Source organism: Lipotes vexillifer, unplaced genomic scaffold (assembly GCF_000442215.2).
Source record: "Lipotes vexillifer unplaced genomic scaffold, Lipotes_vexillifer_v1.1 scaffold1516, whole genome shotgun sequence".
In the NCBI taxonomy this organism is placed as follows: Eukaryota; Metazoa; Chordata; class Mammalia; order Artiodactyla; family Lipotidae; genus Lipotes; species Lipotes vexillifer.
In genome coordinates, this window is record NW_006780501.1 from 133717 (window position 1) to 149202 (window position 15486).

Genomic DNA, 15486 nt, shown 5'->3' on the forward strand with positions numbered 1-15486 from the left:
TGTATATGTCATTTTTATCTGTTAAACTGTAAGATGCTTGAGATCAGGAATCATGTTTTATTTATCTTTGTGTCCTCAGCATCTGGTATAGTGCCTTGAATGCTGTAGGTTCTCAGATGTTTATTGAAATTGTTATTACTGAGTCTACTCTCAGAGAAGCAAGTTCTGCTGCTGGATAGCATTATGTTTTAAGTGAGCAAACACATGTCTGACTGCATACTGATGATTGTAATTTACTTTTCCCTTTTTGCCTTATATACCTCTGTTTTTTCTGACTTCTTTATACACAGTCAGCTCTTGAATATTTGCTCCAGTGGAGGGAAACAGAGGCATGGATAATCCAAAGTGAAATAATCCCCAAAACATTTATATTTGGCTTTGGGTTCTTACCTTTGAATGTGGGTATGTCTGTTATTTGAATTAACTAAAACAATATAAAGCCATGCTCTGAAGACCTAGAGCAAGAGAAGCTATCCAGCATCCTTCCCTGCAATCCATTCATTCCATGCTGGGACTAGACATGCAGAACACTAATGTAAGCAGTGCAGTCCTCTCTCATATTTTCCCTTAATAATAATAATAATAATAATAATGATACTAAATGTTTTTATAGCACCTTAGAATTAGGCTTTTGTTATGTTTGTTCATATATTCTATTATTTAATCCATATAGTAAGCCAGTGAGGTAGACGAGGGAAGTATTGTCCCTTATTATAGATAAAGAAGCTTAGAGAGGATGTTACTGATTCAAGGTCACATGGCTAGAAAGGAGTGGTATTAGCTTTAACCTCAGGTCTTTTGATTCCTAGTCCAATGCCTTTGTATGATACTAAAGCACATGTTTTTCATGGTACCTCCTCATAGGCTGTGGGGGGGGGTGTATAGTCAAATGATTAATGAGAAAGGTGGAGCAGTTGTGTTTTTCATTGTCAACCAGCAAATATAATTTCTTAATACCAAATGTTAAGTCTTGTATTAGCTTCCTTTAAGGAAATTCTAAGTATTATTAAACTCACCATGTAGTATAGTGAATTGATATAACCCCTCACATAACCTTTGTAAACATAAATCCTGCCCAATGAGCCCCTGGAAAGAAGTCACATTTACTGTAGATCTCTTTGTTTTATAGTTGTCGAAGGGTAACACAGTCCTTTCTAGGCTTTGAGATTTAAATTTTGACCTCTGTGTTTGTGAATTTTTCGTTATATCAGAGCATAGAAATATCTATGGAATGTGCTCTTTTAATATTCATATAATGTGCTTTAACTCCTAATTATCCATTAATAACTCTTAACATATAACTGATATCAGTACAAAAATGTAAGATTACAAGTGAGTAAATATCAAGTTTAATTTAATTGATATGAACATTTAGAATAAATGGAAGACTTACCAGTTACAGTTTATAATTGCCCTTTCCAAAAACTTGATGTTTAACTTTTCGTTATGCAGTGATATTTTAACAGTAATGCAGTGATTAATTTTCTAAAGCAAATATTATCTTCATTTTTGTAGGTTACTATTCGAGCTTCAGTTGGCCCTCTTCAATCAGGATCTTCAACTACACCTACCATTAGTGCAAGCACTTCTACCCTTCAGCTCTCACCTCCAAGGACTAAAAATATAACTGCTAAAAATCCCACAAAATCTAACACCAGTAAACCTAATATAACTAAATCCATTGCAAGTAAACCTAATGCAAGTAAGCCTAATGGAAGTAAATCTAAATACAAATCAAAAATATCTAATATGCAAAAGAAACAAAGCACATTGGCTAGTAGCAATAAAAAAAGTAAAGTCAATACAGCATTGAGGAATTTAAGGTAATCTTTTATTCTTGATACACAATACTAATCTTACGTATAAAAACTTTATTTAATATAAATTTACCCTATTACACAACTCTCTTGTACATTTATACACTGTCACTTAAGGCTAAGCAAATAATAAAAAATATTTTTTACAACAGTTGAACAGTACTTGAATTACTGTTTTTGTATAATATTCATTTATTACACTTGTGTTTTATGTGTGCTTATATCTTGTGTTGTTTGGTTAATATAACCAATTGATTAATCCCTTTTTTCCAGTAAGAAACATTAGCTGATAATAGATTTTTTATACTTATTCTAGCTGCTGTTCCATAGCAGATTTTTCAAATAATAAGTCTCTGTTTGAAGATGTTAATTTAAACACCTTAGCTTTAATTAACAGAAAATTAATAAGGTGGTCCCTTATTATTTTTGTTTTAAAATATATTTTTATTATTTTCTTTATATCTCTATAAGGTGTCGTCGGGGAGTTCACAAGTGCATTGAGTGTTGTTCTGAAATAAAAGATTTTGCAAACCATTTTCCTACATATGTCCACTGTAGTTTTTGCAGATACAACACTAGCTGTAGCAAAGCCTATGTGAATCATATGATGAGGTAAGATGAGTTAAACATCTATAATTGCCAATTAAAATTACAGTTCAGCAAGTTTGTTTTTGAAAACAGTTATCCTATTAGAAGTCAGTTTTTCTCTTCTAAGAAAACTTCTAAGATGATTCCTGGCACTATTTGTCGGCATAGTAATTCATGAAGTTCCTGGAAACTCGAATTTTAGGAACAGTTAGACTAATGAAATTAGGATAGGTTTGTTAGGGAAAATAGTTTTTTTATGGGAATTTTTTTTCCTATAGAACTTTCAAACATGGTTACTTCCAAAGACAGAAAAGTAAATGTTTTAAGTATATTTATGAAACAAATACGTGTAATCTCATGAGTGTTATTCTCTTCAAAGCAGTCACTTTGAGAGATTCCAGGGTTTTCAGTGATGTTAGAAACTTCATTGAGTCTGCTTCTCTCTCTCTTTTTCTCTGTAATGCATCTGTCTGTCCATCCATCCATCAAGCCATGTCTCCTTGCATTCATTCAGTGAAATGAGAGACTATTTCAGTCATGATGCCATTGTTGGAATTATTTTTCTTTAATTCATTCAACTTAGATAATTAGAGTATTCTCTGCAGAGAGAGCCTTCATAGCCTATGTTATCTTCATTTGTATCTCATTAGTTGGGGCATCCTTCAGGATGGATTTTTATTTTTTTAAAAATAGTCAAAAATTGGGACTTCCCTGGCAGTCCAGTGGTTAAGACTTTGCGCTTCCAGTGCAGGGAGTGTGGGTTCCATCCCTGGTCAGGGAGCTAAGATCCCACATGCCACGTGGCGTGGCGAAAAAAAAAAGAAAGAAAAAAATAGTGACGTTATGAGAACAAAACATTTAAAAAATAAATAAAATTTTAAAAAATAGTCAAAAGTTGTTCAGATATAAGCCAGTTAGGTTGATTATTCAAAGTGAGGTTCCGTTTTTTCAAAAGTTAGAATATGATTAATAAAAGTGATTTTCTTATAGATCACAACATGACCTCTGTGTTACTTTCTGGTCATTATCAGGTACTCCTTTCAGGGACTCTCCCACGTTTTTTGATGGCTCCGGCACCTCACTCACAGTTTTTTAACCCCCTTGATGGCTAGCCTGACATTATGGTAACTTGACTTCTTTAGTGTCAGTGCTTTACATCACTTTTAGACTTGTACCCCCTTTCTTACCACAGTACTATTTTAATCTTGTCATATATACTGTTCATTTCTTTTGAATTCCCATTTCCCAATGACTTTCTGGGCTTTGAGTTCTTTTTCCAGTCCAGCAGCACCTATCTAACTGTAGTCATCCTCACCCTCAGGGTCATCTGTTTTGATTGCTGCTTTGTTTTTGTTCTAGAATCCTTTACACATTTAGTCATGCTTACCTGGCATAAAGGCCAAAGACTTGACCATCTTCTTTTGAACTTTATGCTCAATTCTAGACCCCCAAATAGTGCTTGATTCAATCAACTCTGGCTCATGATCTTTAACTTGAATTGGGTCCTTTCTTTTTATTTTTAAATACTTCTTTATTCTTACCTACAGTATCTGATTAAACATTTTTTGGTACTCTAAAGATTTTATTTCGGATTCCCTTAGTTATTAACATGGCCTACAAATACACAGTTGGAGGTCATCCTTTTAATTAATCTTTTCAGCCTTAATTTTTTTTCCTGTTACATTTATCCAGGCATTAATCTCAGAAATCAAACATGTTCTACTTCTCCAAAGTTAACCCTGCCCCTTATCTCCTCTAGTTCTTCCACAACTTCATTCAGTTAATTTGTAACTTCATCTTCTAGCTACCAGGTTCCTTCTGCTTACAGATGATTTCAGGTATTTTTTTTAAGATGAGGGAGACTTGTCCTTACTCCCTACTTTCCTTATCTCTTGTCTTCTTATTACCATGAACATTTGTAGAAAGTATTTGTTACTAGCATATTCGTGATTCATTTCTTTATCTTTTGAGTATCATCCTCACCTACCAATTAACACTGCCCCTTTAAAGATTATCTGTCAAGTACTGATCCCCGTATTTATTCACTTTTTTTCACTCTTACTACTCTATGACTTCTTTAGAGTCATTGTTGTCACTCACTTTTGAAACTGTTCTCCTCAGCTTGTGTTTAACCATTACCACTATTTTTCTTCTTCCTTTTTGCCTACTCCTTCAGCTCTTCTCGCCTCCTTACATTTCCTTCGTAATGTAACCACTGTCGCTTTTACCTTTCAACTTTGAATCTTCCCGTTTCATTCCTTAGTTTTCCTGAGATCTAACTCTGTATTTCTAATTATTTCGTGTTTTGTTTTGTTTTTACCTTTGACTCATTGGCATCTAAAAAGAACCTAAATAAACCAAACATTATCATCTTTCCAGAATTCACTTTACTACCATCCAATACTCTTTCAGGGCATCATTTGTGTGAATGTGGAATACCAGCTGGAGAAAAATTCACTGTTGCCAGTATCTTAAGCTTGTGAAGTTCCCTTGATCTGCCACTGTGCATCATGGCTTCCTGAGACAACACCTTCTGCATTCTGCCTCTCTGCCTCCCACCTACTACAGTGGACTACACCTATAATCCATTTCCTCTAAACCAGGCCCCGGCCATCCTTTCCCAAGTGTACTTCTGTGTGGAATGTCTCTTGTTCTTTGACAAATGTATGGCTCCCCAAATGTGGCCTTAATTCTGCCCTTAGTTTATAGGGGATCAAATCGGAAAATATTTTTTGTTTTCCTAAGCCAAGGGTCGTTCTACTCTTCCCTCTCCCATTTATCATAGGCTTCTCATTGTCCTATAAAACCTCCACATCCATTCTATTCTAAAACATTCCCAGTTAGCCCAACTCCCTTCTACCCTTATCCCAATTCCCAGTGAGCCCCAACCCTGCACTTCATTGTCAGGACACACAATCTTACTCATGGTTAGCCTCATGTGGAACTGAAAGCTTCCACTGCCACTCTTAGGGTTTGGTAAATCACTTTTCCTTTTTCTCTACTTCATATGTACCCTTGCCTCACTCACTGCCTTAGGTATCTCCCATTGAATGGCCCAACCACTACTTCTTCCCAGTGTGAATTCTTGTTACAGGCTTGAGTTTTATATGTACAGAAACTTCATTTTCTCCAGAGGATAAGTCCCTTAAATCCCTATCCCATACTACCTCTGTACTCTCAATTGGTCTTTTCCCCTCCAGTCTCAGACTGCTCTTCTCCAGAATAAACTTTCTCCCATACTCATTTTTGACAGTGGCTTTTCCTTATTCTTTGTTAGTCCCTGGAATGCCCCTGTCCTTCCTTTCACTTTACCTTCTTTGAAGTGTCTGATCACCACAACCACTCACAGGGATCATTCCTTGCTTTGAGTTGTGTGCCAGTCATCTGTTCTGCCTTTTGTTATGTTTGTTTGTATTATATCCTTGAGAAGAAGGGGCTCTTTGTATTTACCATGTCACCTAGCACATTACAAACAGCAAGTGAGAGTCATTATTGTGATTATAAAAGAAAGCCTAAATAAAATCTCAAAAGAGGATACTAAAAAATCTTATGCAGTTGGAGCATTTTTGGAATAAGACTCTTACAAAGAAGAGCATCATTAAACATATAATTTTTAAGTGATTTTTTTAAGAAGTAGCATTATTTGGGTTTGGTGGTTTAAATTATTGCACCCTGTTTGCTTATAGCTTTTAGGTAGCAGTAGAAGTCACCTGAAAAAATGAAAATGCATTACTGTGTAATATTGCTATTATTCTTCAACATTATGTATAAGAAAGAAGGCTTTTTTCTCTACATGTAATAGAATTAAGGTAACAGCCATAAGTACCTAATATCTCTTTTGGTAGCAGAGCTTACTGTTTGCTAAGAAGTGTGGTAAGCTGGTGGTGAAGAATCTGACAAATCTGGATTTGAAACCAAGCTTCACCATTTATTTATTACGTGTGTGACTTTGGGCAAATTACTTAGCTGATTCCCATTTTCCTTTTCTTGAAGATAAAGTTACTGTGATTATTAGAGGAAATGTACTTAAAGTGCTTAATAAAATGATTTGCACTTAGTAGATATTCAAGTAATTTTAGGCATTATTTCTAAATTGTCATTATTCAGTATCGTAAAGTCCTTGCCTTTAATTTTCACAATTTAGTAGGAGAGATATATTTACCTAGCTTAATGTGATAAACAAATGACTGTGAGAGCCCAGAGAAGGTAACGATGAATTCTTTAAACAAGAAATGAGAAGGTATTGTATAAATGACATTTCATTTAGGCTTTGAAGGATGATTTAAAATTTTTCCAAGGAAAAAGAAAGCTGGTATAACAATTTGTTCCTATATAATAATAAGACAGATTACTGAATTAATTTTTATAGGATATGCTTTAGTTCATTATATTTTTTATATAGATTTATTGGCACTAAATAATAGTCATTAGGAGATTAAGATTATTGTGATGGCATCATAAATGGTCTTCTGTCCACAACCCACCCCTTCGGCCCTTTTCCATTTCTTCCTTTCTTTTGTTACTAATATCTGGTCAGGATATTTTTTGGCCTAAAATCCTTTACCTTCCTAATATTAATAGGATGAAGTTCAAATTTTCTGGAGAATATAAGACCTTTTAATATCTAATTCCTAACTACTTTTCCAAGAGCCTTCAACTCTTATTTTCTTTGCTTTGCCTGGAGTAAGTCAGTATATGGACCTTCGTAACTGAAATGTGCTACTAATTGTGCTGACTTCTCCATTTACCTGCAGCTTTCCCTCATGCAACCACAAAACTGTGTGTGTGTCACTGTTGATGTTTATCCTGTGATAATGAATATATATTCACTTGTTTAGCAAATGTTTATTAGGCATTTATTCTGTGCCAGATGCTTTTTGACAACCTTCCCCCTCCCAAACCCTGGACCATGAACTCTAAGGCAGACAACCTGCTTTATTGTATCATCAACCTCCAGTTTGGTGTCTTAATAGTAGGCATACTGTCAATATTGTTGCATACTTTTGTATTTTTTTCAGAGGTAAACTTTTTACTTGTATCAAAGCAAGATGGTCAGAGGGAGTTTTTTTTGCCTCTAGTCTTATTGAGGTATAATTTATATACAATAAAATTCATCAATTTTTAGAGAATAGCTTAATGAGTTTTGATAATTAGGTATGTATAGTCTAAGTAGATGGTGAGTTTTCAAAACCTAGATTTTAATGTTATGTTTTACTGTATCGTAATAAAAATCTTAACTTTTTTTCCTTTATTAGATTATTTCCCTATTGTTATTAACTTTACACAGGTCTAATAGGAAGAAGAAAGGTAGTTTTTTTTTCCCTCTGTTGGTGACCTACAGATCCACTTTTCCATTCCTATAATACACAAAACTAGGAGAATGGAATTTGTGTAATAAATATAAATAAAATGACAGTATAAGTCTTTTTTTATAGGTAGGGAACTCTAAATTAAAACTGGGTTCAGACAAATAAAAATTTAAAAGTACCAACATTTTAATAAGGTGCAAGTTATAGACAGAAATGGAAGCCATCAAAAGACCCTAAAACGTAATTTTTTTCCTCTCCTCTTACCAAATAAAGAAACCGAAACAGTCTGTTGAGGAGGAAGAAAGAGCTTTTAAAAGTTACTTTTAAATCTCATTAAAAAAAAAATTTACTTGGTTCACATTATTTGGGAATCAGATAAAATCTGGGACACACTCTGAGGAAATACAGTTATGTGTACAAATTTTTGCATATAATTGCAGTGGTTCCCAGCCTCTTGATGGTTTCTTCCTAAAAAAACCATTCAATTATTTTTGTCATGTTATGCTGAATTTATAAACTCTTTACTAGTAGTTATCCCCAGATTGAAGAAATAACTATTAAAAATCTTCTGAGAATGTTCTCTGGGGATTATAACTGGTCAGAGTATTTCTTTTCCCATACATACATGCTCTGCTGGTGATGGTTGCCTTGTATCTGAGACTTAGAATTGATTTGGTGTGTTGGCTACTTTAGGTCTATCATTGCAAGTTGCTGCTCCTCAAACTTTAGCTTGCATAAGAATTACTGAAAAAGTTTGTTAAAACAGATTCCTGGGCCCCTCTGCCAGAGATTAATTCAGTAGCTATGTGGCGGGGGGTGGGGGGTCACAAGACTTTGCATTTCTAAATAAGCTCCCAGATGATGCTCGTGTTACTAGTCTATGACTCCACTTTTATCTGTGCTAAGTAGTACTGTGCTAAGCCGATCCTGGTTTTCTAGTATAGGAAAGCTTTCCTTATCAGATTTAAAAGGGTGTGTAAAAGCTATCAGCATTGGCTACAAAGCTTGGTTAGGGGTTTTCTGTTCTGTGCTTAGGGGAAGCATTGTTTTAGCTCAAGAGTTCTGCTTTAATTTGTTTTTTTTAAAAAAATCCTCTACTAGTAATTACAAAGAATTCTAAATGTTTGATTTTACAAATCCATTTTATAAATGCCAACAGTGGCATTTAGCTCAACTACTGTTAACTTCCAGGATAATTTGGAATCTACTCCCCTTCCTCAACACAAACATGTTAAGTTGGTAAAGGATTTTTAAAATGATTCTTATTGCTAACCATGCATATTATAGCAAAAATGTTATTAGCAAAACTTTTAAATTGTTTTCAACTCTTAACAGTTGAAGAAAATAATTTGACGTGCTTTACTTTTTTAAACTCTTGAGTATTTCCTTTTTTTATGTGAGGGTGAGGTGCTGATTGTATAAGAATATGCTTAGTGAAATACATTTCACTAGAAAATAAATAGATAAGTTAGAAAGTAAGCTAAAATGCTGAATGAAACAGGGATGATGAACATTATAGTATTTATATCATAATATTCAAAACTAGAGATTTAAGTATAGACTTGATATATAGCTAATAAATTAATATGACTTACTGTATAGTAAAATTAATAAAATCTGTTTTGTCTCTCCCAGCTTTCATAGTAATCGTCCAAGTAAAAGGTTTTGTATCTTTAAGAAGTATTCAGAAGATCTCAGGTAACTAGTTGATCTTTTAAATTTTTTTCTCTTGAAAAATTATATGACTTAAATCTTTTGTATATAACATTTTTATTGAGATACAGTTCATATACCATGCAATTCACACATTTAAGTTATACAATTAATAGTTTTTGGTATATTCACAGAATTGTGCAGTTACCACAGTTAATTTTAGTACGTTTTTATCACTTTAAAAAGGCACTCTGTACCCGTTAGTGGTTATCTCCATTTCCTTCCAATTCCTTTCAGCCCTAAGCAACCACTAATCTACTTTCTGTCTATTTAGATTTGCTTATTCTGAACATTTCATGTAAATGGAATGATAAAATATGTGATCCTTTGTGATTTGTGTCTTCCATTTAGCATAATGTTTTCAAGTTTCATCCGTATTATAGCATATATCAGTGCTTCTTTTTCTTATTGCTGAGTAATATTCCACTGTATGTATATATGATAGTTTGTTTATCCATTTAGGTTATTTTAACTTTGAATCTGTTATGAATATTGCTGTTGTGAACATTTGTGTACTCATTTTTGTTTGGACATGTCTTTTCATTTTTCTTTAGTATATATCTAGGATTAGAATTGCTGGGTTTTATGGCAACCATATAACCTCAAGCCTTTGAGGAACTGCCAGAGTGTTTTACAAAGTACCTGATTAGTCTATATTCTCTTGCTAAATTTGTTTCAGGTGTGACCAATGGTGTCAAGATGAAGTCTTCATGTATTTACACTGTAAAATGAGAACAAAAATAGGGCTGTCCAACAATATTTGATTTAAAAAAAGATACCTAAAATATGTAGTAAAGTGACTAACACTTTTTCAGTTTTGAAGTAAATTTCTTAAACCACTGGAATTCTTGAAATTAGTATGTAGTCTGTATAATTCTTTTTCCTTTTCAAATTAAGAGAAGTGTACAACTTGCTTACTGTGCAGAAAGAACTGTTGATGAATATTTCTGAAGACACTGAGAATTTGGTTTTACCACACACTTAACTCAGAATTCACTGAGCACCATGTTTTTCATATTCTTCTGAATTCTTTAGACCCCACTGCTCTTTATTTTTGCTCATGTCGCCTTTGCTACCTGAAATATCAGTATGTTTGCTGCACCAAGCTAATCTATACAGATAAGGTTAACCAATACTTGTTTTGATATTTTGGGTTAGTGGAAAAAATGGAAGAGGGGATGATATTATGTCTCAGGACCTTTGTACTTATTGTTCTCTGTGACTAGTTTGCTCTTTCCCAGATTTTTGTGCGATTAGCTCCTTTATCGCCTTTGGGTCTTTATTCTGATGAGTGAGCCTTTCCCTGACCACTTGATTTAAAATTATATCCTTTCTCCTGTGCTTTACCCCAGTGCTCTTTATTTCCTTTTTATGCTTCATTTTTCTCTGGATCATCTTTTATCATCTCATTCACTGTATATTTTGTTTATTTTCTGTGTCCTCTCACTAGAACGTGTGTGGTTTGGATTTTTGTCTATGCCAGGCATTGATAGTGATTAGGCACCCAGTAAATATTTGTTGAATAAATTAATGTATGCATTGAAAATGACTTATGTGGACAATAGGTCCCATCTATGATGTTGGACCAGTAGCTCACAGGGAGAGAAAAATTTGGTTCAGTTTTAAAAATATATTAGTACTAATTTTAAAACATTTACTGGGCTTCCCTGGTGGCGCAGTGGTTGAGAGTCCGCCTGCCGATGCAGGGGTGAGCCTGCACGTCCGGAGCCTGTGCTCTGCAACGGGAGAGGCCACAACAGCGAGAGGCACCGCGTACCACAAAAAAAAAAAAAAAAAATTTACTGAATTCAAGGAAATAGATTAAGCTATATTAGAGGTTGCCTATACTGAAAATTTTTATAAGAATGAAGAGTTTTATTGCATTCAAAAGATGAGATTTTTGATTTTCACCTCACTGTTGTTAAGCTCAGTTGTGTGTTTGGTTTTTAAGTAAATCATATGATTTTAAAGCTCTGGGATGTTTTTCTCTCAACTTGAATAAGTCTCAGATTGAAAATTTGCCTATTTCTGTGAATGGAACATAGAAACTTATAGTTGTATAGAACAATAATTTTTGTAATTATTCTTTTATTGGAATGGAATATTTGTTCTTTAGCTATTTACTATGTATCTACTAGGTCTATAATGTAGCACATCCTGTAAAGATAATAGTAATAATGAAGAAGTCTTGGAACCAACCTTCAGAGAATGTACATTTTATTGGGTGGTAGATAAGAGGTGAATGTAAATAACCACAATAAAACAAGAGGGATTTTAATAAGTGCAATGATGGTTGTTTTTTTTCCAAAGGGGAGCGAGATTACTTGGAATGATCTACATAGGTGTTAGTTTACTTGGCTTTAAAGGATGAGTATTGTTTATACTGATAGAAGAGGTACAGGTGCATTTGAGTTGGAATAACATGAATAGAGGTGCAGAAATGAAAAAGTAGAAGGCATACATAGGGGGAATGGTAGTAGTAAATGAATGGAGCATTGAAGTTATAGTGATAATATTGAAATTGGGGGTAGTAGTTTTGAGCTTAGAGCCAGATTGTGAAAGCGTTGAAAATAAGGCTAAGGAGTTTGGACTTATTTTGGAGGGCACTGGACAACCTTTGATGTTTTATATAGAATTGAGTGAAACTGAAGGAAGGTTGAATTTCTTCTCACCTTTAACAATAGGGTGAATTATAGATGCATGAATCCTATTGATTAGGACTTTTGTGGTAGTTATGAATAATCTAGTAAGGACTTGGTTAGAATGGTGAAATAGTATTATATCATCTTTAAGAAACTGGGCTCTGGAATGAAAGTGCTGATTTCAAACCTGATCTTGATCATTACCAGCTCTGTGTCCTTGGTAAATTACTAAGCTAACTCCATCCTCTATTAAAAAGGTGATAAATTATAGCATCTACCTTTTATGGGTTGTTTAGATTTAGATGAGATGGTATGTCTAAAATTGTTAGCCTAGCACAGAATAAGTACTCAATAAATTGTTGATATAAAATGCTTGACATACTGACTGTTCAAGGAAGAAGAGACAGAGATAACTATAGGTTGAGCTTTATTTTCAGAGGAAATGGCATCATAAGAAAGGCCAGTCAGGATAACTTAATTTGGGAAGGAAGTACATGATTTTAGTTTTATGAAGGTCAGTTTTTTATGTGCCAGTATGACATCTAGGGGAAAATATACAGCAGACTGTTAGACTAGAGCTTTAGGGGAGAAGTCAATCTAAGGTATGCTATTTGTTTGTATTTTATATTGGTAAAACATTTAAAATTTTAACGTATGTGATGAACTTCAGAAATGTATTTATGCTTTGTTAATAAACTGACAATAACAATGATCACATTACATGATCTATTTTTTTTCCACCTAAGCAAAAATAATTCATTAGCAGGATTCCAAAGACCCTCATGGACCCCTAGAAGGAAGAGATACAGCCAGAACATACGAGGGAAACAGAAAGCCATCAGTTACTAACACGGCTTCTTTCTAGTCTGACCTGCTGAAGCAGGATGATTTTGTTTCTGTTATTTTCTCTGGACATGGGTTCCATTCTCCTTTCTCTGTGTAGACCAGCTTTCTCTGTTGATGACCCAAACATAGTATTCCTAGCTTCCCACATTTTCCCAGATCAAGAAATGTGATTGTATATCCCAATTACAAATCCCTGTTCAGAGAAGGCTTGAGTTAGACATTCCATCCCTGGTCCAATTAACTATGTCGAGTGGAATAGGCATTTAGCTACTTACCATTGAGACTACTTTTAGTGTCTGTTGAGGGCAGTTTGTCAATAGAAAAAGACTGTAATTATTAAATTTAAGTATTTAAATCTTAACTTCCCTTAAGCTTAAAAATATTCCATTTAGAAATCTAGTACATTTAATAATCACTTTCGGGACTTCCCTGATAGTGCAGTGGTTAAGAATCCGCCTGCCAAGGCAGGGGATATGGGTTTGAGCCCTAGTCCAGGACGATCCCACATGCCGCGGAGCAACTAAGCCCGTGCGCCACAACTACTGAGCCTGAGCTCTAGAGCCTGCGAGCCACAACTATTGAGCCCGCGCACCTAGAGCCAGTGTTCCACACAGAAGCCACCACAATGAGAAGCCCACGCACTGCAAGGAAGAGTAACCCCCCCTCACCACAACTAGAGAAAGCCCATGTGCAGCAACGAAGACCCAACGCAACCATAAGTAAATAGATTTATTTTAAAATATCACTTTCAAGCGGGCCTTTAAATAATGTTTGATAAAGTTCATTTAAGCTGAACAGACTAGAATTTTTTATTTTAAAGTCTCATTTACACTTCTCTTACCTTTAAACAATGTAACATCATTTATACATTTAATATATTTGATTTTCTTTTAAACAGCTCTTCAGATGCTTGACCCCAAGCTCCCAAGTGCTTAACTCTAATAAACATAATAAATTAAACATAGTGGCTTTCTAAGTTCTCTGAAACATTCACATATTTTTGCAGGCTTAATATTTTAAAATAAAACTCAAAGCTAAAAGTTTAAACACATTTTAAATTAGAGTCTTAAGACCAATTTTACATACTATAATACGCCAATTATGTTTAAATACTTCAAATAGCAAATGCTGCACAGTTTGATCCAATAAGCATAAAAACTATTCGTGAATTCAAAAAAAATGTATTAATGACTATGGGAATTGCTTTCTAACCTTTTTGAAAATTTATAATCATTACATATTTAAGAACTACAGTACTCAGTGAAGTTTTGTTAAGGGAACAAGTAGTTTAGGTCCAGGCAAGTGGGCCAGTTCAGAGTACTGGGATGCTGAGGAACTCAGACTTTGGACTTCAATAGTGAATTAGCTACTTCAGTTAATTCGGTGTTATATGAGAATAATACCAACCTTGGATGCTTGTGGTGAGAATAAACTAAATAATATATAGGAAAATCTTTAACACATAGTATACAACGATAGCAGCTACGACAGTGATCTATTTTTAAAGCCTTCACATTTCTAATTTTTTCCTCACCTAGATAAACACTAGATAAATGTTCCATTAGAGCACAGACCGTATTTTTTGGTTGTCATTGTATTCACAATACAGTACACTAGTAGTACAGTATGTGTAATGACAGCCTTAGTAAATATACACTGACTAATGTATATATTGTACATTTATATATACTGAACTCTTGTTTTGCAGATGGGCATAGGCACAAATAGACTGTGACTTGTCAAAGTGACCCATGTTGTTAGTGGAGCCAAGCCTGGACTGTAGGTCTCTTGACTCTTAGCTTTCAGTAACTGGTATGAGAGAGAAAAGTTTATAAAGCAAAAATACTTTCTGTAAATAAATGGTAGTATAATTTGAATATGACTATGACATTTTCTAGAGAAACATTTCAGTTATATCAAGTTTATATAACAAAAATTGGAAAGACAGTTATGACACAAAAAGCAAATCACGGAAAAGTATTCATTGAACTGGTGTGTGGATTTTCATAAAAGATAAAAACATTTTCTTTTATACTATTTGCTTTGTTTTTTATAGGGGCATTACTCTAGTGTGCCTTAATTGTGATTTCCTAACTGATGTTTCTGGCTTAGATAATATGGCTACACACTTAAGTCAACATGAAACTCATGCTTGTCAAGTTGTAATAGAGAAAGGTACGTATATAAAATTGTTTTACTTTGGATTTTTGATATTTATTCCGGTATTATTGGTCAGCCACAGTATGTGCTCTTTACTAAATCATTTTTCTCACTCATCATATTTCATATGCTGTTTTAAATATAATACTTTTCTTCTAATTTCAGTTTCTGTTTGTATCCCAACTTCTGAACATCTTTCTGAGTAAGTTTAATTTTTATTCAGTGCATTTTACTTTGATGGATTTTAGCACTATTGCATTTTTAAATGTATCATTAACAGAAATGAAAAATATTAAAGTATTTTGTTTTTTTTTGTTTGTTTTTTTTTTAAAGCTGCTTGTTGAAATAGGTTCCTGCTCTATGGAGCTCGTGACCTGGTGCAAGACAAGTTGGAATTTCCTAAGTTCAAAG

General features: G+C 34.0%; 1 protein-coding gene across 2 annotated transcripts in view; it reads left to right on the forward strand.

Moving 5' to 3' along the window:
* The window catches only part of ZNF280D (zinc finger protein 280D), a 94455-nt gene that overhangs the window by 42579 nt on the left and 36390 nt on the right, over nt 1-15486 (forward strand). For both annotated transcript variants that reach the window (XM_007453688.1, XM_007453689.1), the window contains exons 13-17: nt 1516-1823; nt 2289-2429; nt 9350-9412; nt 14972-15090; nt 15241-15277. In XM_007453688.1, coding sequence (XP_007453750.1) covers nt 1516-1823; nt 2289-2429; nt 9350-9412; nt 14972-15090; nt 15241-15277 — 668 coding nt within the window. The remainder of the gene's footprint in view (nt 1-1515; nt 1824-2288; nt 2430-9349; nt 9413-14971; nt 15091-15240; nt 15278-15486) is intronic.